This window comes from Dreissena polymorpha, chromosome 2 (genome assembly GCF_020536995.1).
Source record: "Dreissena polymorpha isolate Duluth1 chromosome 2, UMN_Dpol_1.0, whole genome shotgun sequence".
In the NCBI taxonomy this organism is placed as follows: domain Eukaryota; kingdom Metazoa; phylum Mollusca; class Bivalvia; order Myida; family Dreissenidae; genus Dreissena; species Dreissena polymorpha.
The window spans coordinates 122,189,710-122,215,397 of record NC_068356.1 but is presented as its reverse complement, the minus strand read 5'-3'; the positions used below and the strand labels follow the sequence as shown (position 1 = coordinate 122,215,397).

At 35.6% G+C, this 25,688-nt stretch overlaps 1 protein-coding gene across 1 annotated transcript in view; it reads right to left on the bottom strand.

The window, feature by feature from the left end:
* Positions 1-11,923: 11,923 nt before the first annotated feature.
* LOC127868820 (transcription factor GATA-3-like) overlaps positions 11,924-25,688 on the bottom strand; it is a 35,550-nt gene continuing 21,785 nt past the window's right edge. The window contains 3 exon segments of the mRNA XM_052410895.1: positions 11,924-14,342; positions 22,297-22,320; positions 22,322-22,423. Coding sequence (XP_052266855.1) covers positions 13,959-14,342; positions 22,297-22,320; positions 22,322-22,423 — 510 coding nt within the window. The 3' untranslated portion in view covers positions 11,924-13,958.

Here is a 25,688-nt window from a genome sequence, read left to right as displayed (position 1 = left end):
CTACGAAAACAAGCCCACTATTCGCTACGATTTCTCACATTTATTGAATCGGGAAGACTCGTTACAGTCTGCGATTCAGTTATACCGTGGTACGATTGAGTTACGAAGAATCGTGGGGTTCGGTTGAAGTCTTGCGAATAGGGTCGCGACTTCACTACAATGTGTAAGAATCTACTGCGACTGTACTACGAACGATGCAGATCGGTCACGACTAAGCTAGGACCTCACCGAACGCACCCATGAATTCGGCGCCAATATCTACTGATATTGATTCTAACACGAAACGCGACTTGTTTTCTATAGACAAAGAAGGAAATAAAGTATGGGTTATTCTGCAATAAATTATGGGCGGAGCTTAATGTTTCGAAAATGGCTCCGAATAAATAAAGAAAATATTGCAGTAAAATGCATGTGCTTAAATCCCGCTCATAAAGAAATGTAAAAAATGTAGCACGTATATAAATGTAATGAAACAACAAATTGTATATTTGGTGATAAATGGCATGACCACGCCTGCTAAGAATTTGTTTGTTAAGAAACGTAATTAAGAAAACATTTATAGCATGTCAGCTTTTCAGAAGAATTAACACATGTGACGTCATTTAGTTTCTATGAGTGTTGTTCTCAATGAAAGTTACGTAATTTGCAAAATATTTATGAATGAAAACGACGTCAAATGTTTGTACAATTCAATGACGTCACTAAATAGTGAACTTTGTACTAAGAAGGGCGGAGTATTGAAAAATATAGTTCACGTCCAAAAGCTTGAAGCAAATCAATCAGAATCGTGTAAGAATAGAAATAATATTTTTCTATGATGGCTTGTTGTCGAATAACCCGAAGTAAGGAGTATAGATTCGTGATATCAAAGCACTCGTGCTCCGCATTCGTGATTTAATTCCAACGCATCTATACTCCTAATTGTGGGTTATTCGACAACAAAACATGATGGAAAAATATTATTTCTTTATCATTCTTTACAAAATCGTAACTGTTTCGTAACTAAATTGCGAGAATCTTAGCGTGCTCGCAACTCAATCGGGGTGAACTCTTGAGAGTCTTGACAAAGTCGTAAATGATTCGTAGACAGATCATGTGATCACCGATTCCCCGATTGAGTCACGAATTACTTAAGATTTCATTACGACGCCCAAGAACGCACTACGACACTGTTGCGAGTCAACTGCGATTAAATTCAGTCTTGGAGGTCTTGGTCAAATTTTAAACACGTTTAAAAACTGGCCGCGATTTTTTGGGAGCTCACGACTCTCCCGCGACAAGCTACGAATTAGTTAGAACCTTCGCCGATTGAGTTACGAATGTCCCCGACCTCAAAATATTGGAAATCGGGACAAATCGTGGGGAATCGGGTCGTAGTGGAATACCCCTATAAAGCCCCGTTTATTAAATTTCATCTATAATCAACAGCACGTGCTACGTTGTTAGGCTACGTTGTAAGCAAATGTAGTTCTTTGTATATAACGACTTAATGTAAAATTGATGTTATAAAAATTTTAGATTTGCAATTCAATATGAATTAAATTGTTATTAATAACGCACGACTCTTTGTCACATAACGATATTCTGATTTAAAAAAAATGAATATTTGATCAGTGGTTATTTTTGGAACGCGGAGTAATACACTGACATTGGTAACACTACAGTCATTATCAAAGTACGACAAACACTCATGAAAACGCGAAATTACCCAGTTAAATTAATTTTGTTTAAATAAAAAGGTTTACTGAATAAAAAGTTGGATAAATAGAATTATAGGTTAGTGTTGATTATAGATCAGGTTTATCATGATCGGCACGAAAACGAAAAAGCACTCGCCAAGGCTCGTGCTTTTTGTTTTCTAAGCCTCCCATTATAAACCTGATCTATAATCAATACTAACCTGATATTCTATACATAAAAATACACGTGTTTTCATATCAACAAATAAATGCAAACAACACATCTATTTTGCATGTATTTTTGTTGTTGTTTATGGTTGTCTATCATAGGCCTTAAGTACTATCCCTACCACATGTAGAGCGCGAAGCGCGACACGTATTATTGATTGTAACAATGAGTTGTGATAAAGGAAGCAGCCGCTTATCAAGGAGGAGCAGTGTCCCAGCAACCCGTTTCCCTATAGTCAAGCACTCTCCGGAGTTTTTTTTTAAGAACCACATATAGAGCGCGAAACGCGACACGTATTACTATCCAGGTGGTATGGACCCTTTGGTATGGGACTTTTTTAGGTGACACTATCAATGCGCATTTTGTGAGATGAAGCAGATTTTTTAAAGCCCACACAGTTCTGTTCCATTAATGAAAATTGCACACGGATGCCAGTAAAAAAAGGAAACCAATGTTAATAAAATGAACTATGGAACATTTGGGGGTTACAACACATAAACGTAGATAATGGTTATTTGGGGGTTATAACACAACATCATAGATAATGGTTATTTGGGGGTTATAACACAAAATCTTAGATAATGGTTATACCAGTATCTTTTTATATGTTGTTTAAAATAAGCGGCCAATATATTAATATTTACAGTAGAAAAAAATCGTTCCATGTAACTTCATTGAGTGCCTTTTACACTGAAATTTCCGACGCCCTTTGATGCTTTGCATCAATACTTATCTTGTTCTTTATTATATTAAATTTAAAAAAAAAGTGAAAAGCCCTAAATTTCGTACGGTTTGTTTATTATGACTCAATTAAAATATGTGCTCATCAACGTCATACTTGATAATGTCAGGCAAAATATTTCATAAAATGTAGCTACCAGTAAATTGTTGTGTTGATATAATTGATGTATGGTTAAACTATGTTATTGTGTGTTCTAAAAACATTTTCATTTGTAAGGAAAAGAAAATGACGCATGTATATCAATTTTATTGATGAAACAATATTGTTATTTTCTTATATTTTTACTCAGTGAAAAATATGTACCGGTAATCTTATATGTTTGCGCTAAAATTTATAAAATTCAGTAGTTCAATGAAAAGCATATAATTAAATACATACATTACGGTTAATATCTGTAAGAATATGACTAATCGATATCTAACATAAGTCCGCAGCCAGCAAAGGCCAATTAGGGACGACTTATTCAGCCCAGACTAGATTTTCGTGACTTCCTTTAAACAAAAAATCCGTTAATGCGGGAAGAATCGTCCATATTTAGCCTGGGCGGACGACACAGGCTATTCTGCATCGATACTTTGCGCAAATGCATTAAGTAATGTTTCCCAGAAAGCATATCACATCTACTTTCTTGCGATTCTGAAACATCCAAGAGCAGCCATATACGTTGTAGTTACTGCAGCGCAAACTCGCGCTCAAAGATTCAAGCGTCTGGAATGGATGCGGCGACTACAGATGGCAAGAATGGCTATCGAGTAAAACCCTAAAACTCTAAACTGGTTGTTACATTTTGTAAATGGCAAGAATGGCTATCGAGTAAAACCCTAAAACTCTAAACTGGTTGTTACATTTTGTAAATCACATATTCACTTTACATGCGTACATGTGTTACATTCAAACGCAATAAACATTTGACTTTTACTGTTAAATGCCCAAGCTGAAAGACCTTATGGCAGCCGGAGAATTTTTTACTTTCCTCTTTCCCAAACCGCTCAGATTACCACTGGCTAATTACTTCTTACGTTTCGGCTTTATGAATGCCATGTGGCTAATGGTAACTTCGTTGTTAATATTATATTCCATTAACAGTTTAACCCATATATGCCTAGCGTCAAGAAAAAAGGCCATGGCAAACAGCGTATACCCAGATGAGACGCCGCATGATGCGGCGTCTCATCAGGGTCTGCGCTGTTTGCTTAAAAGAATTTCTGTAAGAAATATTCTAAATATAGAAATAAATATACTAGACATCCCTAATTTTGGAAATAAATTGATCCAATTTAGAAGGATGGGAGAGCCCACTAGGCATAAATGGGTTAAAAGAAAGGGTGTTGGTGTATTTCAATTGTCTCGTGAGCCACAATTTTATTTGGTTTGGCATCCATATGCACACGACAATTGTATACTCAACAACCACCCTATAACGCAGATGATAATACATGCACCATATATGTCACGGCTGCATTAAAATATAATTTATAATACAACCATTCTTACTTTTAAGTGTGAGTTAGTATTCAAATAAGTAAGTACGATTCAAATATCGCCAGATGAAAATTAGAACTACCTCAAAACACGTTCCATATTATCAACTTGTATATACCTAAAGGGTAGCAAACTGGTTGTTAGTTGAATGATAATTACATTAAATATACATGCAACGTTAATAAAAACGTGCCTGCTTGCGGAGGTAATTACAGAAATATCAGATTATTTAACCATTTAACCGGACCATTTAACCGGAAACGACATTTAATACTAAGGTAATACACGTTATATTTAATACACATATATCGGTACATATTTAAACAAAACATATACAGTACACATTGCGGAAGGAATGTGGATCGGTTCTTGCTTTCTTTAGTATTTGCGTTCTGTTTTAACTCATTACAGAACACGTCCCTTAAAATCCTGGATTATTATTATTTTATTTATTATTATATTTGTTGCAGCCATGAGTATTAAGTAAAACATTGGGCTTTCACGATTGACCGTAAAACAGTTGTATCGCCATATTGGCCGGCAAAATAACTGTGTTGCATGACGATGTTGGCGCACCGGTTTTTATGTACTTCAATATTTTATGAACAAAGCAGATCACAGTTTTACATATTTTTATAATTATGAAATTTCTATGCATACCTAACAGTGACTGCTAAATGTGTTATCGGTTAATATATAAGCTTTGACATATTTCACAACCCCGACTGATGTGATTTGAGTTGATGTATTTCTGTAAGTCTTAAGAGCAGTGCCATGTATTTCTGTACTTTACCATATTATTCGGATTCGGATATCGTCTTTCCTCTAAAAAATAATGAATATGCATTTAAGCCAAAGTGGCTCTATTTCAATAGCCGTGCTCGTAATTCATAACGAATCATGTTAGATTTAAGGGTTGAATATGTGAGGTGTTCACTTAGTCGCTGAATGCTACATGGTTGAAACGAGTATGTTACAGACCCACACGGATGTGCATGTTTAGCTAACTTTAATAAAGAGTTCCACAGATCAATGTTATATATGTCAAAAACATGGATGACAACGTTTAAGAGCCGTATAACGACGATAAAAACAATAAAACTATAACAAAGTGCTAAATTTTGTTTTGCCTAAAATCCAATAGAAGTATTGACAAAATCTCAGTTTGCATAACGTGCCTCTTTGAAACTTTATTTCACTTATTCATTGCCATCAACCGACTCTATTTAAGTCCATTTAATCGTCCCAAATAAAAAAAACACAAATCTGCGAACTGTAAAATAACGTGATTCGCATCGCGATACAGTATTACAGTGATACAGAATTACAGCGATACAGTATTACAGTATCGCGATACATCGCGGTACGCTTCCAGCGAATCGCGGAAGCCCATGCTAACATTTACAAAGAGCATCATGTGTATGTCCACCACCACTATAGTGGGGGACATATTGTTTGTGCCCTGTCTGTTGGTTTGTTTGTTTGTTTGTTGGTTGGTTTGGTGGTTTGCGTCAAATTTTAACATTTGCTATAACTTTTGCAATATTGAAGATAGCAACTTCATATTTGGCATGCTTGTGTATCTCATGGAGCTGCACATTCTGAGTGGTGAAAGGTCAAGGTCATCCTTCAATGTCAAAGGTCAAATTTATGGGTCAAAATCGCTCATTTAATATACAATTTTGCAATATTGAAGACAGCAACTTTATATTTGGCATGTATGTGTATCTCATGGAGCTGCACATTCTGAGTGTGACAGGTCAAGGTCATCCTTCAAGGTCAAAGGTAAAATATATGGGGATACATAGTGTTTCACAAACACATCTTGTTTAGGCATACATTTAGATCAAAGCTCATAGCCTTTTGCACGCATGCATGATATATAATTTACACTTACCTTAAAACACGCCGGACACATTGGTATATTTGCTTAAGTCTTCGTTGTTAAACAAGTGGAAGGTGGTGTTACCTGGCAATAAGGTTAAACTGTGAAATGCGGATACACTCGTTCGTCATGTCAAACATATCAACTTTATATCCACGTCGCGCTATATACATGCTTTATCCTTAAACTGTGGAAATATGAGTATTAAATGGTGGTTACATTAAGCATTTTACAATTTGATGTTTTATAAACACGGTTATTGTTTATCTTTTAACACAATTTATTGCAATGTAATGTATTGATTCTACTATGCTCACTATTCTTATAATTATGTAATGATTATTAATAGACTTCAATATGCTACTGCGTGTGCAATGCATTCGAAGAATTCTTGTTTTTGAAAGATTTTTTTGTTATAAAATGTTTTGAATACGCTCGGTAATATAAGCCACTTTAAAATGTATTAAGTAATGATAATTTTTGCCACTGTACTTGTTGTCCGGGAAACGGCGTCTCAAACGTCTTTATATATATAGATTTATATTAAATATACGTTTATTTATGTTCTTTAGTTAAAGGCTGTTCAAATATATTAAAGGTATTTCGACGGGATCGGTACAAATAAAAATACATAGCCTCACAAAAGGCTTGGCAGGCATTAATAAGATGTCACAGCGTTCTACAGCGTTCTAAATAACATGTCACAGCGTTGTACAGAAGAGACATTGCGACCCTAATAAGATGCCACAGCGTTCTAAAGAAGAGACATTGTGACCCTAAATAAGATGTCACAGCGTTCTACAGAAGAGACAGAGTGACCCTAAATAAGATGTCACAGCGTTCTACAGAAGAGATATTATGACCCTAAATAAGATGTCACAGCGTTCTACAGAAGAGACATTGTGACCCTAAATAAGATGCCACAGCGTTCTACAGAAGAGACATTGTGACCCTAATAAGATGTCACAACGTTCTACAGAAGAGACCTTGTGATCCTAAATAAGATGTCACAGCGTTGTACAGAAGAGACATTGTGACCCTAATAAGATGTCACAGCGTTCTACAGAAATGACATTGTGACCCTAATAAGATGTCACAGCGTTCTACAGAAGAGACATTGTGACCCTAATAAGATGTCACAGCGTTCTACAGAAGAGACATTAGGACCCTAATAAGATGTCACAGCGTTCTACAGAAGAGACAGTGTGACCCTAAATAAGATGTCACAGCGTTCTACAGAAGAGACATTGTGACCCTAATAAGATGTCACAGCGTTCCACAGAAGAGACATTAGGACCCTAAATAAGATGTCACAGCGTTCTACAGAAGAGACATTAGGACCCTAATAAGATGTCACAGCGTTCTACAGAAGAGACATTAGGACCCTAATAAGATGTCACAGCGTTCTACAGAAGAGACATTGTGACCCTAATAAGATGTCACAGCGTTCTACAGAAGAGACATTGTGACCCTAATAAGATGTCACAGCGTTCTACAGAAGAGACATTAGGACCCTAAATAAGATGTCACAGCGTTCTACAGAAGAGACATTGTGACCATAAATAAGATGTCAAAGCGTTGTACAGAAGAGACATTGTGACCCTAATAAGATGTTACAGCGTTCCACAGAAATGACATTGTGACCCTAATAAGATGTCACAGAGTTCTACAGAAGAGACATTGTGACCCTAATAAGAAGTCACAGCGTTCTACAGAAGAGACATTAGGACCCTCATAAGATGTCACAGCGTTCTACAGAAGAGACATTGTGACCCTAAATAAGATGTCACAGCGTTCAACAGAAGAGACATTGTGACCCTAAATAAGATGTCACAGCGTTCTACAGAAGAGACATTGTGACCCTAATAAGATGTCACAGCGTTCTACAGAAGAGACATTGTGACCCTAAATAAGATGTCACAGCGTTCTACAAAAGAGACATTGTGACCCTAATAAGATGTCACAGCGTTCTACAAAAGAGACATTGTGACCCTAATAAGATGTCACAGCGTTCTACAGAAGAGACATTGTGACTCTAATAAGATGTCACAGCGTTCTACAGAAGAGACATTGTGACCCTAATAAGATGTCACAACGTTCTACAGAAGAGACATTGTGACCCTTAAAAGATGTCACAGCGTTCTACAGAAGAGACATTGTGACCCTAATAAGATGTCACAGCGTTCTACAGAAGAGACATTGTGACCCTAAATAAGATGTCACAGCGTTCTACAGAAGAGATATTGTGACCCTAATAAGATGTCACAGCGTTCTACAGAAGAGACATTGTGACCCTAAATAAGATGTCACAGCGTTCTACAGAAGAGACATTGTGACCCTAAATAAGATGTCACAGCGTTCTACAGAAGAGACATTGTGACCCTAAAATGAGCCTCCTTCTGGGAAAACTGATCAAATGTGTCTTGTTCTGAAAAAACCGGGCATAATGCATGTGCGTAAAGTGCCGTCCCAGATTAGCCTGTGCAGTCCGCACAGGCTAATCAGGGACGACACTTTCCGCTTAAACTTGATTTTCGGTAAGAAGGGACTTCCTTCAAACTAAAAATACCATAAAAGCGGACTGCACAGGCTAATCTGGGACGGCACTTTACGCACAAGCATTAAGCCCAGTTTTCTCAGAACAAAACACAAATGTGTGACGTCATGTATTACACCCAAATTCAGTTTAAAGGCCCTATAAAGGTGACAAATCCAATTATTATGCTCATAAACTGGTCTAATTTGTACCTGATTTTAGTTACTCTTGCATTAAAAAATGCTAATAACACAGCTTAGGTGTAATGTTGTCAATAACTATCGAAAATATACCCGTTTCATAATTGGAAGAAATGTTTACAACTTTGCAACTAACGTGGTGTGTAGCCTCAAAGCGGCGACGTATGCTAAAAAAAGCCGAAAAAAAATCAATTTAACTCTATTTTAAACATATTTTTACCAGCAGAAAGTAACTTATTAGATTACTACAAACGCTTTAACTATTTGGAAGAGACTTTCTTTGTGAGTGATACCGGAAAACGTTGAAAATCAACGATATATTTTTGGTGACCTGAGTCACTTTTACTTTCACTTTCCCGAGTAAACAGCGATGTAAATAAACTGATTGTTTGTAAACACAATTGACTTGGAGGACACTGTATTTTGAGCTCAAAATAAGCGGTATTGCTCATTTTTTATGGTAATGCCTATTAGCATATATATTTATATATATGTATATATATTGATTATAAATTAAATATGAAAAAATATTTTAAAATCGGTAAATAACTACGGATCGTCACCTGTACAGGGCCTTTAAAGAAAATTGTATCCACGAATTAAACATGTCATGTGCTAATCTATTTATAAATGAAATTCCCAGTATAGCCAAAAGCGTATATAAATTTAGTTCTTGTTAAATATGCGCATTTAGATCTGTGGTACAATCTAGTTCGCCGAAACCTCTGTCTGCAGTTGTTTTTTACGACATCGGGAATGATGTATCCCTTTAGAGCGACAACAATAAAGTTGAATGCGCGATTGCAAGCTTGTAAAGTGCATCCACCCACGCACAAAAATTATTTGGCGGGGGAAATCAATTCAAATGATGTCCTTGTTTTAACTTAAATCTAGGAATGGGATGAGTAAAATGTCATAATATAATGATATATATGATAAAAATATCAAATTGTCCGTATCCGGAAAACATGCTTAGAATTTTTGTCCACATGCAGTGTATATTGATTATTAATGGAGTACATAAAATACTGGGCTACATGTGTTTGAAAAAAAATATCATAACACCAAACCGAAACTAGCTCGCGAAAAGTGCTGATATGTATCAAACCATACAATTATGTTTAAGCTACGATATAATCAGAATCAAATGGTTACAAAATGAAAACGCGTAAGTATTGTATCGACATATATACATACATTAATCGACGCATGCAGTAGCTGATAAATATTCATTCTTTCGCAATAAATGTAACGTTATCACGTTCAACTTTTTTGTTGCTTATTTAGAAAAGTTTTGAATTAGCTATACTTAACCTTCGCTGCGCGCACTCGATTTCAAATTCAAAAGCTTGAGGCGTGAAAACCGAAACCGCCTCAACGGACCACATCGTTTTAATGATGCTAATGAATGGAATTCATATTCGCCTCTTATGCACAGGGGCTTAGTTTAATTTAATTATACATTCATCCCATATAATTTTACGGGTAACAAGAGTCGACATTTTTTCTAGATCAGCATAATATCAACAAATAAATGTCATGCGGCGCGCCATATAAACTCTGGATTCTCGCAGACGGGTTGTAAATGAAAATTAATAGACACCGTCCATTGTCTACGAGACGCTTGAAAATTTGAAAAACAGCTGCTGCGAGAAACGGAGCGTTGGGTTCAATACGTCATGAGAGGTCATGTGATTTAAAATGGCCATTCCGCGTCCGTTCAATTACTGGCCCATTAATAATTTTGCAATTATTTTTAATTAAGACGTGATTGGTGTGGTTGTCTTATTTAGATAGAAACCAACCTTAAACTAAGTTTATAGCACCGCTATTCTTTACTTTGAATCGATTGTGCGTAGACTTGTCCAGCTTAAATAAAGGAAACAGTTCAAGTGTCTCATTAATATTCATAATCTTGCACATGTAGGTACATAAGTATGCATGTGTGTTTTAATTGAATCATGTGATATTTAGTAGTAAGTTTGACAATGTTCTTCATTATTGAAAGGATTGATTGCGTGTGTAAAATGGTTTCCGATAGAAAGATATACAGAGAAAGCGGAGTGTCGGAGGTATTAAAGGGTGACGGGTGCCACGAACAGCAGGGAACCCATGGCAATTTATGTCGAATACATGTAATTTACAAAATCCAATTATTGTGATTACGTTGTTTTTTTAATAACAAGAACCTGTAATTTTGTTAAATAGTTACTAAAACCAGTCATAGCACAGCTATGCTTCACTTTGGTCATGTTGTGTGACGTTAGCATTTCTTTAAAAATTGTTTAATTACCTCAAAGCTTTAAATTGACCACCCAATGCGGTGACTCCAGCTTCAGTCATTTAATAGTGCTTTGCAAAGCATGTATATTCCTGTGTCATACTACCCGGGTCATACGAAAATATTTTTTCAAACATTTTCCCCTTTTGCGACGATATTTCCAACGTTCTCTGGATCATGTATTTGGCACTTACTCTGTAAGTTGTTCATAATTTGTATGCACATTTCCAAATAAACCTCGACACGTGTGAGTCTTTGTATCATGCGGCCAGCGTACCTCCAGAACAGCCTCGACAACCGCGCAGTCTGGTCAGGAGCTGCCTTGCCAACTTATGAGACCAAGAAACTTAGCAGACAGACATGCGATAGTTTGTTTTGGTTTGTTTCATATAAAGATACTTTTTTCATCTGGCTAATGTGGATTCAAGACAGATGAAGAGACCTTCGTCAGTTTGGGTAAACGTAGCGTTCTCATTATCAACTTGCGTTGCACTAATTTAGTAGTATAACACAATGCAGAACGAAGGACTATGTTTTAGTTGTTGTTATTATAAAAAGTTATTTTTTCTTAAATATTTGCCAATTTTCTGCCGAGCGTGTTTCAGTTAAATATTACGTATTATAATTGTGTTATTGTTATTAAATTCACAATTATTATTATCATCATCATCATCTTTGATGTCGTCGTCTTCGTTAGAATTATTATTTTGCAGCGTAAAGAACGAATCTGCTGATAGCAATAAAGCTATTTTGTATCTATTACTTATTATAACTACACTATAATGTTTGTGTTTATAAAATAATATATTTTCCATGTGCAATGAACTCACACCTTAAGAACCTTATTTGTAAAACATGACAAAAAAATAAAAAATATAAAACACAATCATCTCTTTCATAACTGTATTCATTAAAAACAAATTGACAAATATTTCACAAAATATTTATTTCATAAACAAACCAAAAATTACTTCAAGTAACTGAAATGATAAAATAATTTTGATCATAATGAAATAATCATCGGTATATTTAAAAACAGTGTATCCTGTTTAAAACTCGCGGAAAAAGCTAACCTTTTGATAAGGAATGCCATAACTAAGAGACATTTTAGAAAGAGAAAATTCAAACAATCGATCAAAATGCAATATTACTTTAAACAGAAACCGGAAACAGATGACGTCATTGCCGGTTATAAAATATAATGAAAACAACAAATATCATATTGGAATTCATACAGATCCGTTACATATAACATCAATGACAGACATTTGCTACATTTGCGCGAAATTATGTTTAATTTGTCGAAATACATATTTATACTATGCGTGATTTAATTAAAGCCATGTATGTGCGTAATTCATTCGGGTGATTATGCAGAAATGTTGACGTCCGTACAATCATGATGCCATGATATCAAAAATATATAAACCGGGACTAGACAGATTGTTTTGACTTATAGATCGTTTAATGTCTAACAAAATAAGTCAATATAGTATATATATACACGCCATCTTTATCGCAAATTAAATAAATACGACTATTTACAATGATAATCTGACTAAAAATCTATAAGGTAAAAATCATTTCGAAATTATGAATCCTAAATTTATAAAATCCATAACAGCAAATGTGCTCATGCCATCTTCACATCTTACACGAAGAATATCGTAATCATGAAATAAAACATACTCTCACATAAAACATGAGATTCAAAATACACGGTCATCCCTGAACTAAGGGCATTTTGTCAAGATAAGTATGTACATTTCAAAGTGTAAGTTTCTACTTTCAAATGAACACCACCCCACACTAAGACTGTAAGAGACAAAATACAATAAAAACCTGTTATCACCACTCTCAATGAAATTTGCACAGCAAAACAACATGGATGTAGTATTTGAGTGTCCGTTGCTATATGCGCATGCGCGCGACATGAACTCAGATGATAGATCCGTGTACTGCTCATTCAAATTCATTACAATTATTTTCAAACCTCATTCAAACAAAATGCAGTGGCACAAAGAGAAGTAATACAAGCATGCATATTTTCAACCAAATATAAAAAAAAACGTGTTTTCTTACATTGATCAAACAACGTTTACTTTGTAATAGATAAAAAAGCAACATACAAACACCTTGAGAAAATTATATTTAAAATATTAACTGTAACGGAACTTAAAATTATTTGTAAGTTTTATGCCTAAATTCACATAGCTTGCTAACAATCTGCAAGTAAACAATCGTCTAAATGTCAAGCAAATTGGTGGAGTTTTATATTTTTACATAATTGTTAAAACTTTAATATCTAAAACAATGTAATTGAAACGGTTACCTTATTATGGGGTAAACGCAAAATTCAAAAAGTGTTCTCTTTGAAAAAAAAAACATATATCTGTCAGAAGATAAAAAAAATTATCGAACGAATATATATACGAAGCACTGTCCAGATTCCGAAACTTGATGGGCTTCAAATCGGTAACCACCAATTCTCGCCAATTCACGTTCCCTAACTCGATATCGTTCGGGATACAATACCCACGACAAGAACAGCTTTGTGTCATGCACGATTTGTCCATTCAGCTGATCAATGACACATACTTGCATCAAATAAGCAGTATTATGTGCTTAAGGTCCATCATTCTCGTACTTAATACAATACACTCAGTTTTAACGAACAAAAACTTCCATTCACCTGTGTTACACGCGTGTCAATGTTAAAGTGTCAATTTCACTGTCATGACAGCTATGTGTGTATATTTTGAGACACATTTTTTCATGTTTGACATACATGCAGACATTGTCAATATGGTGTACATGTAGACATCGACGGCACTAGTCCATTTATAGAATTGGTGAGCTGATTAATGTAAATAGAACACGACCTATGTTTTGGCATGTTTGTAGATGGTCTCCCTTTCTTGTAATTAGGCCATTGCTGCGCCGACCATATTTGATGACGTAGACAGATTGAGTCCTGACGAGTAACCGACATTTTGTAAATTTGAGAACGACGACGCGAAACTGGAGGCCGGATATGAGTTTCCGAATCCTCCCATGCTGGCTCCCTGCATATGGGGACCCCCGTGAGTCAGGTACGAAGAACCGAAAGACGACGCTCCGGTCATGTAAGTAGGCATTGGAGCGTGCATGGCGTGATTCATGGAGCCGAAACCACCGAATTTGTCGAGTGGTCCTCCTTTCAAAAGGTCTGACATTGCTGCCAGTTTCTTGTTCTTCTTGCTTTTCGTGGACATTTTTCTATTTCGGGTCTGTATCCCATCTTTCTTCATGGTAAGAGGTCGGCTCACCTGAAATTGAATAAAAATTTAATTAAATACATGTATTCAATTGCGAGAGCATTTGTACGCTATTGTTTTAGAACATGTATCAGCTTCAACAGAAAAATTTATCTCTGCTGTCAGTGCATGATTTATTTGTTAAGCAGTTAGCGTATGTCAGATGTGATGTGTTTCTGCAATATAACTCATATTTTACATTTGTACTAGGCCGTTTTTCGTGATTTACTAGGGTGTTACAACTCACAACTATTTTAACCAACAAAGTGGGGCAGCATGGTTTTTGTACAGTCGTAAACTTACAGATTTTTCTCCTGACAAACCGTATTACCGTCAGACGTGTAACTTGATCAATAGAGTACTCTGAGAAAATAGTTTAATTAATTTCCTTGTCTCTTGGAGAAATTTTCAAGCAGACAATTTTATCTGCCCCAACAATTAGCTGCATGCTATTTTAACGAACCCTAATATTTTTTCCGCGTACAGTTTCCCGAACAGGGTAATCATGTTCATTATCGGCCTGTTCTCGGGTCGTTATTGCTTCTGATAGGAACCCATCCGGCCGTGAAATTTGACTAATCGGTTAGCAGATAAAGCCGGCCCATCAAATCGAGTCGGCCTTCATAATGAACGTAAAACAAAAGCCGCTCTGTCAAAACGAGGCTTCGGCACAATAAACTTTACTACGCTCGGCGATTTGCGTTCGTTTTAGAGTAATATCTTCTGCCAAAAGTAATATATTCTCAACCAGCACAATTTCAACAAGGATTCTAATTGTTTTGTGGTCAGTCCATTTGATCTAGCGCTGCCTTTAACATGTTTTGCTTACAAAGAGTGTTTGTCGAGGACTTAAATGGACCGACCAAACCAGGGTCAATCGTATTCATAGATGTAAAACATAAGAGTCGTTTATTAAAGTATCCGATTGTACGTTAAAATAAAGCATATGCCTAACTTTTCCCATTAAAAGAACCTGATTACCAAAAGAGGAATAACATGTTCAGCATATATTGAAAGCCATTCAGCGGTTTTCTGTTAATAATATATCAATGATTTATGAAAGGCATGTTTCAACTTTTTGAAGTGACTGTTTGATATAATGTTTCACCTCTTCTTCAACATTTTCAAATATGAGCAATTTCAGTAAGTGGAAAACACTCATGCTTAAAGTATGTTGATAATTATAGGTATAATTGACAGTTGAATAATTTCGTTCTTCAATGACAAAACGTCTGAGGTTTAGCCTTCAAAATATTTTGAGAAGGGGAGGAATTATGGACGCTATGAAGCGTGTGATTTACATTATGGATAAACTCCTAGCTACTCGCTGAGTTGATTTTTTAGCCGCGGTAAGTATTCTGCGTGGCTAAAGAAGTTTGTTGTGATTGGAAATTAAGTTTTTCAACCGTTATTTGTTTGTCTAATCGAGTATACCGGTGATATCTCGGGAACGAAAATGGAGCGCATCCACGCGGAAGCAGACGACAATCGGATGAACAAACAGACAACAAAGCAGTACAACTGGACAACAGAAAATTACTCGACCTGCCGACAAAAGACGCCGCGTTTATATCATGTCGGAAACGCATTCCGAATTCAAACACAAATAACCACATTACAATTTTAGACGGTCAGTCCGAATTTTGGCTGACACCAATTTTAGGCACCAATAGACATTGTTTACATTCTGACCCTACCGCCGTAATTTTGATTAGCTAATGGGCGTGAATAAATGTCGTCAGCTGAAAAGATGGACGTGTCTTTCTAATAGCTCTAATAACCGCTGACGATTAGTGACCAGTGACCATTTTTACCTGTCGCCATTTCAATGACCACTTTCATTTTCCGCCATTCACAACGCGCCGCTCCGGGTTGTTAGGGCCAATAACAATGCGAATTATAGTGTCCAAAACCATGATGATTAACTGCGGGTATCAAAACCTAACAATTTTACTATAATTGAATTAGACAGTGCCAGTTTATTGAAATATTGTCGCGACTGTCAAATAGCGGTTGTATTCCAAGGTCCACATTATACAGTTATATAAATGAGTCGCGCTCTGAACAATGGGTTTAATGCATGTGCGTAAAGTGTCGTCCCAGATTAGCCTGTGCAGTCCGCATATGCTAATCAGGGACGACACTTTTCGCATTTATGATATTTTCTTTTACGACAGTATCTTCTTAGAAATACTCCAGTTTAGGCGGAAAGTGTCGTCCCTGATTAGCCTTTACGGACTTCACAGGCTAATCCCTGGGACGACACTTCACGCTCATGCATTAAACCCTCTTTTCACATAGTTAAGCTCAAGTCGAATTAGAGTTGCTGCGGTTGTGACTGTGGTTTTCTTTTAATGTATATTATATTTGCCTTAAATATATTGCCATAATGTTCAGTGTATATACATGTATGAACTCTCTTGCCATTAGTATTTCCTCGTGTAATAATCAGATTGTTGTTCATATGTTATCATCATGATAAGTGATTATATCACAACGGCTCATCTTCTTTCTGTATCAATGTTATTATTAATCACAAATATTCATGAACAAAAAACGTCATCGATGTACTAAATGTTAACGTCTGTTCGGTGTAATTGTTTTTCATTTTCCGCTTTAATGTAGTTGAAAGCTTAATTCATTTACGTTGAAAGTCGTGTAATTCTTTCAAACTTATAATCGATCTAGCGAAGTGAATGTTTGAGTAAAACCCCATTGGGACTACCTTGCGACAATCACGGGCCATGTTTATGATGTAGAAACCTATGGAATACGGAGAGAAATGTGTCTGGATTATGTCTGCAGGCGCCTTAAACTATCGGTAAATTATTAAACGTGGAACGAAAATTGTTGAATCCAAAGTATCTGGGGACGAATAACGTGTTCATCTGGAAGTCCAATCAGTATGCCTTTGTTTTATCGTAGAATAAATTATATAGTGACACTTTGTAAATTTTTCATTTTATGTTTCTAATGTACCACGCAGTTCTAATGTACTTAAAATCATGACCAAGTTTCAAAATACTTTGAAGACCACAATTTGAAATGAGAATTAGAACTTGCACAAAGAAATGATTCTGTCCGTGACCATGTTCTATCCCGTTTTATTGTCAGTAAATTTAAATAACTTAACACATTTTAACGATTATTTCGTCATAAATTCTTCACTCGTGTGTTCGAATTGCACAGCAAATGGTAGCTCAGGTTTAAAGCATCAATAAACTGCTATTTATTTCCACCTTTACCTGTCATCATATCCCCGCCATTAATTCGAATTAATTGCTATTAAATGTCCGTTACACGACGAAATTTGAGTAATCTGAAATCTCTAGAGTTTCGCCATACCCCTTTAAAATGGCAGCGACAAAAACTCTAAAATTGCAATCATTGATATTTATTTCAATTAACAAAAACCTTCTATGCAATAACAGTGTCGGGTACAATATTCCAAGGTAACTCTCAATTTTCGGTATATGATACATGTGTTCATTCAAGAGACTACGGAGGCTACATTTTACGAGCAAAATAATAATAGGTTGTTTGAAATCTATTGATGGGGAACGAAATAACCTCTGGTTAGCTGAAAATAAGGGAGTTGAGGGATGATTGGGTGTAATACCACTAAATTAAATGTCGCCAGAATGAGAAAAGTGTATAGTTCGGCGACTGCATTGCGGTTGTGAGGTATAAATAAGAGTCACATAATAGTGTCGTCATATGATGAATCATAGCTGTTAATTGGATAATAAGGGGGTTGCTTACGGCTGACTTAGTTTATGTGCGTGTTTTGTCTAGATTCGAATCCCGGCAATGCTGGCTTTGTATATAATATTTTTAGAGAAAGATGGGTGCAATTATGTATAATTATATCAGAAAGTGAATATGTATGACATTTGATTGATTGATTGATTGATTGATTGATTGATTGAATGATCGATTGATTATTGATAGATTGATTGATTGTATAAATTGTAACTGTCTGTTTAAATCTTGAGATTGTGTTCGACTGACTTTTACAGCATGCCTAAACTTACCGCCAAAAAAGTCAAAAGCGCGAGATTGAAAATGAGGCAAAATAGTTTTCATTGTTGCACAATGAACTTCATATTGGAATACATTTGTATTATAATATGCTTAAATCCCACGAAAACAAATCCACGACACAGACTTAAACCAGACTTTCTGGCTTTCCACTTTGCGGACTGACCTGACCTGAAGCATAATCACTTCAAGTCATTAACAGAACGACTTCCTATATGGCACTGAGACCTCGGATAACCATCATAATACAGCAAAAACAATGGAGGATCAAAAATATCGAGGGCAATTAGTGGGCAATAACAATTCAGCGTTGTGACGCTCTTAAAACTCGACCAAAAGCTCTCATGTCGTCGTGAGCCGATTGTTTTGACACGAATGTTCATACTTGCAGCTCGATTATGATGCACGATATCTACCGCAGTTTTGTTACGAAATAAATATGCGTAATCTTTAAATGATATAGATTTTAGGGACTCTTACACGCGGTGTTCTTATAGAAAGGTTCAATCATTACTGAACTGTATTAGTATTACTGAAAAACTCGACTTATAACTCTTGACATATATTTTATTAATATCTTCTTACGGTGTTAAGTTGTTAATAACTTTTCCCATATAGCGCAAAAAATAAATAAAATGGTTGGTTTTACTGAATGTTATTTTTCCAATGAATGGGGGGGGGTCGACATTAACAACTTGAATGGAAGACGAAAGAAACTCTACTAAGGTTATTTGGTAGAAATACATTTTCCGCGTGTGTTATAGTCCGTCAATTGTTATTGAAATTCTAAATATATAGCAATGTGACATATCTATATACATTTCAAGTGCATAATAATTTTACGGTACGCTAACAAACAAAACAAGTTAACAATCGATAGCGAAAGATCAGGCAAATATGTCGAGATTAAAGTTAGCAAGAAATTTGATCTCAATGCCAGTAAAATGTCAAGTTTGAATTTCACAATAGTAAAAGCTGTACTGGTAAGTAACGGCTACCTGTCATTAAGAACTTTTTCAATTGAACGATATCTGAAAACATATTTAATGGCGTTGGTAAAAATACCTAAGGTATTGGTGATATATTTCAGAATATATGTGTGCCGGGCTTGCACAAGTATCCAAGCGTAAACGTCTTATTTAAATATCAATATCAACAAGGTTTCCCAAACAATAAATCTTTTACCATAAATCCAATGCCACAAAAACCCTTATTTTCTCATAACCTGAATATTGTAATATCATATCGTTTAATCATTATTCCAAACGTTTTCATTTGACATACGCTTTCCATATTTTTATCATTTTCGTGTTCTCAATAAATCCGATGGTAGCTGTTTTTGATCGCCATTCTTATAAGTTTTTCTAGCTGATTTATTCGGTATGATAATACTATCAATCTAAGATGTGTATGATAGATTTGTGTCGGACGGATCAGTGTAGCAAGATAGACATCCAGTGTTTTCTTAAATGTTGACCTTAACGAAGCAGCGAACAAGCGTTTAATCGAACGAAATACGATCTGTTCTATAATAGGGCGCTTGATCCGTCCATTTTATCTCATGTAAACAAACACAATTTTCTCCTCCTTGAGATTAAAACCACATTTAAACAAAATTAGATATTTTATCAGATATAATCTAACTGAAGATCTATGTATCCGAACTATTGCCCATTCCGACAAAGTTACTTATGTCATCAATAAATTAACAATGGGGATATACGTTTTGCAGTTAAATAAATCACCGCATTAACTACGCCTGATTTGCAAAAGGCTATGGTGTCTGCGGTTCAATTTTAGTCGCTAGACACTGCGGAGAAAGGTTTCGATTTTGCAATTAATAAAGCGACACGGGTACGTATCGTTCACAAGCACTATCGACCCACTATTGATTCGTACCACGTATTCGACCCATTACACACAATTTATTCCAAATGAAAATTTCTATCACTTCCTGGCAAGTATTTAGAAACACATATTGGATAGACAATTCTCTAAATAGATAAAACTTTCGGTATACAATATGTGCCACTAGAGTTAAGATCGTATATTAAATATCAATCGCATTATCAAATTATTATTTCCCTCGTTTTCATTTCCATCATGATGTCATTGTCAGTTTACGCAGAAGTTTTTGTTCATCATGCGAGAAAACTCTCTTAATTGTTTGTATGTGCACTGAAACACCTGCTCAGGAGAATCGAGCATCGGCACTAAACTATTTACCTATATTCTATTTTGTTAATATGGCGGAAATAATAGGAGCATATTATGAATATTGTATTGTTTATTTGGAACAACCATGCATACATTATTCCTGGTAATAAACTTCACAATTCCCAGTGTTTAGAAAGAAATTACCCGTGAAATTGCTGTCACATTCACTCTGACCCTTTCATAACAACTGTTTACGTCTATTTCATATGTACTCCTAGACGATGTAATGGGCTATTGGTCCCAAGATTCATCTGCCAATGCCTACCTAGTAAACGCATGTGCGTATGTATTACACTTTGTGTAAATGGTGTAAGTGGATGCGCGTGTGCTTATGTTGAAAATGTAATGTGTGTGCAGTGAAGAATTGTATTATTTTATTTGCTTTTGTCTGTTTTACCGATCTTAGAAATTAGTATTTACAATTAAAAACAACAGATTAGTTTTATTGGTTTAATAACGCACTTCTTGCTATGAAAATGAAAAGACTTGCTAATAAATGCCAACCATCTAGCAGTAAATTTCGTATATACCCATCCACCCGCGACACTGTGACAACGCAAGTCTTATTTATTGCAAAAAGCCGGATGGATGTATTTGTCGCGGCGCGGTTTTAACCATCATAAATTTTTATTGTATCAATCCGCAATATATATGTGAGCTCATTAAGTCAATCATTATGGTTTATATTAATACAACTGGTGCCAATTGATGAATTTAAATTACGTTTAGAGAAAGGGTCGCCATAGTTTATTGCCACGGTCTCGGTTGATATGCTCCTTAAACGCATAAATATAACTGAACGTTCTGTACCAGTCATCGACGAGGAGTAAGTGTCGTTAAATTTTTCACTGTCAAACTACTTGCACCATTCAGCACTTAGCACCACAAATGTCATCGGTAGAAAGTTTTCACAAATGTATTTATTCGGATATTTTTGCGAAAAAGACATTCCGAAATAGATGTTATTTCGTTTTTAATGACTTCTGGCGACAGTTCGCTTTATTATATGTAATAATTTGCTCATGTTATAGTAAAGGTGTAGGTTTCAAGCTATTAAAATAGTTAACGTCTAACGAATCCGATATTACTGCGTGTTATTAATGACTCTGCCATTAACCATCGCGAAAATGACATTCTAAATTTTACCCCAAATCGTTCGCTTGTTCGACATTAATAGTCCATAAATTATAACGGAAATACATACATTAGCAATTTCTTTGTAAGAGACGGTCCTTTATTATATTTAAGGGTTGGCATTTTTGTATATGCGCATTTGAATTACCTTTTTGTTATTCATACTAGGTAGAGATGTTTTACTAGGTAGAGATGTTTTGAACGGTAAATACACACCAACAATTACAATCGATAAAATATTATGTATAAGCACCGTTAATCATTGATAATGTGTGTCATGCGAAAAGCGCTGCTTAATACAAGCACATATATTTTTTCAGAAAAACACGCGTATTCGAACACAAAAGTACGAATACGTGTGTTTAATTTTACATTTAAAGCTTAAAGCATCCCAACGTGTCTGTTAAGATCTTTTCAAGGTCTTCTTATCATTTAACTTAAACCATTAAAACGTATTTATGAATGATTCCAAAAACAATGTTGCTCATACATTTTGAAACCGCCAACAATAGGTTTTGTTAATCAATTTTTCATTGATCCACGTTAAAAATATGTTTTATAACTCTTTACTCACATTGTGTAGTTTGTAGTAAAGACCAGCAGGCGTTGCACACTGGGTCGCCATTTCCGTTTCGCCGCCAAAGTGTTGTTGTTGTTGTTCCGCAGTTAGCACAGCTGGTCCCTGCGCGCCTGGCCGCTGACTGAAACATACAAAGAAACACTGGTTCAATTACTTTATTACCCATTTCATCGGTGTTTTGTGCGCAATATACTAGTACTAGCATATGCGTATTAGAGATGAAGAATAGTTAGTAGAGCAACCATTTTACAAAAATAATAATAACAAAAATAAGAATAGTTTTAAAAAAGGTATATAAACGACAACAAAAATAATAATAAGTGTAGTCGCTGTTGGTGCAGGTAGTTGTGTTGTTTAAGTTTTGAAGAATCCGCAGCGATAATTAGTTGTGGTGTTATTGTTGTTGTTGTTCTTGCTGTACTTCTAGCTAACGAAAAAGAAGTAGCAAAGTCAGAATGACCATAAAGCATTATAATTGTAGCAGCTGCAGTCATGGTTAATGCCTGAGAAGCTAGCACTGACTGATTAGGAGTAGAAGTAATAAGTACATAAATTAAAGACGATGTTCCAAAGAAAGAATCATCAGCTAATTTCTTGAAAAGAAGGCAATTGGCTAGCGGGGTTTGGTGTCATCTTTTGATAATTTGTTTTGACTTTTTGTTTCCTTTGAAAGTGAAAATTCCATCGAAGCTACATTTAACGGTACAAAAACAAATTCGCCATATAGGATTTCAAAGAAATCGGAACAAGAAATCAAAACTAATAATTCTCATGTCTAATTGAACGTAGGGGCGGCTAATTTTTGGTATTTCTTACAAAGTGGTGGAAATGAAATGTTAATACAACACTCCGGTGTCGAATGATTGCTTTGATCAAATCAATAAGAGTGGATCGCATTATAATTGGCAAGAAATTAATAAAACTTTTTTCTTTCTCCCTCTCGAACAAAGAAAGTTTAGTGAGGGAACGCCGTTGAAACAAATAAGTACCAGTATATTTTGATGTTGGTTGTTTGTTTGTTTTGTAGTTTGTTTGTTGTTTTTTTCAAAATGCATATTTCATTGTGCATGCATATTTAAGCTGTTATTTGGTTGTAATTTCTTAGACAGACAAAACAGAATGAAAACTTTATAAAAGCACAATCAACTGATTGAAATTCGTTGAAATCAATTTAAACGAATGCGTCTAACTTAAAACAAAAGACTGTCGTGTTTATCACATTCACAAAAAAGGATGACGCAGAACAATAAAATTGCATAAATTTTAAGATTTCATTGCACTTATGCTATGGTCAATTAATTTGGACTGTCTGATTTTAACCACACATGTGTATGTGGTTATGTCAATAATTGCTCAACAGTGCATATAATTATGTGTGCAACTGGCGTGGAAGTAACTTCTTTTTTTAAAGTAATCATTTTGTTTCAAATGTTCATACATAAATGTTGTCAATGCGTTGAAACCTAATATATGTAGAAAGACAAGACTCCTTCATTGGAGGTCAACAGCGCAGCGTTGAAACGTAGTTTTCTTTTGTTCCCTTTGACGAAATAATGCCTTTTTACGGTATAAATGTCCGTACAACCGTGTCATCCAAATTCTATGCAAGTTATACATAAAGGGCGTTACTTCAGCTCGTCCGTTGGGTTTTCTATGACTTTTTCGCGTGACAAATCTACCGCAAAGAAAATGGATTACGGCACATGAGTAAACCTCTGTCGCTCTAAAGGATAATTCTTAACTACTTTAAACAGATCTTTGCACGAAAGGCTGTCCTCAACGATGTAAAGGCTACTATCACGTTACCGCCTAATACTGAAAGCAAGCCCGTTTCAGGCTTGTTCAGTTGCGCCTTTCACGGCAGTCGATGAGTATTATCACACACTTTGCTGACTATCGTTGATGTCACTATTAGACATAATAACTTAAGAATTAACTTCAGTGTATTTGAAAGGTCCGTGTTTGTACATGGTATTGCATTATAAATACGCGTTTTATTGCAGTACAATTCTACAGTAAGAGTGCATTTGAAAGTACCCATCAATTTTATGTTCATCGCAATGTATGGTAAAAATATATTAATTTTGACACATACACAACCGCCTTATATATTCTGTAAAAAGTGTTTTTCACGTGAAACTTCAAACACGAAGTGATACCTAATAACAACAAGATAACACGACTATAAAACGTTTTGCTATTGAAGTTGTACTTTTAGGGTCTGACCGTATTATACCGTGTACGTATCTATTACCCACAATGAATACGGATTACATCGACCATTCAAAATTGCACTAACGTCGGTGTTTATATTTCAGCCATCGCCTGTATACGCCATACCCGCCCATACCTAATCACGTCATTATATACCTTTCAATGTGGACTTTGAAAAAAATGAAAATCGTTGTCCAGAGTATGTAACTTGGTACAAAGCCGCTGCCTGGGAACAATATGCCACAAGTATTCGCTACCGCCTAAACCTTACAAGCTACGCGAAGTAATATATTTCACGTCCAATTGACTTCACCACGGCGATATGGCGTCTCGAAGGCCGGAGTGCCGACTAAGAGCTAACCGCGACTGTACTGGATGTGTCATGTTGCCTGAATATTAGCTTCCAGTATTTACTACACCACCCGAGGAATTGATCGTGCGGCCCGGTGTGTTCATACAAAAGATGAACTGCTACGAGAATGTGATGATGAAATTAAATGACAATTCTTTTGTCAAATTTAGTTCAGCGTAACCCAGTAGTATTTGTTAAAGAATTTATGTCTGTGTATGCAAGTTTACGTATAATGAGTGTTGAGTTTTATTTTCAAAAGCGTAAACATATTTTCATTTTACAACGCTACGTGCTGAATCAGCAATGATGACATGTAAAACATGATTTTTAAAAATGAGGACTGTTTGTAGTAAACCAATTGTATACGAATATGGCGAACATAATTTGCATTTTAAGGGAAAAAAATATATTTATTTATGTGTGTGTAGTACGGTATTGTCGATTAGACAACGGAGTGATCATTGAATATACTGTGCGAGTTTTTGTTTATGATGCAGAACGATGCACTCGGTATACCTAATCGTCCAGAGGTCATTTTTAAAGTTAATAAACGATGCGTGTGATTTTTGTTATGATGTTATGATTCTTGCCGACTTTTATCAAGGCTTCCAACGCTTGTTTATGTTTGTAGATGAGTCGATACGGCCTGATACAATCTGACAGATGCCGATGTGACCTGTGCAACTCTTCTTTGCAATGACCATGTGGCGGCCGCAGGGCATGTCAACAACAATGCCGGCTATGTCAGTCGTTTGTATACCTGTCCGCTATCACCGTTCGCAATCTATTGATACAACCAAAGGATGTAGCCAGAATCCGA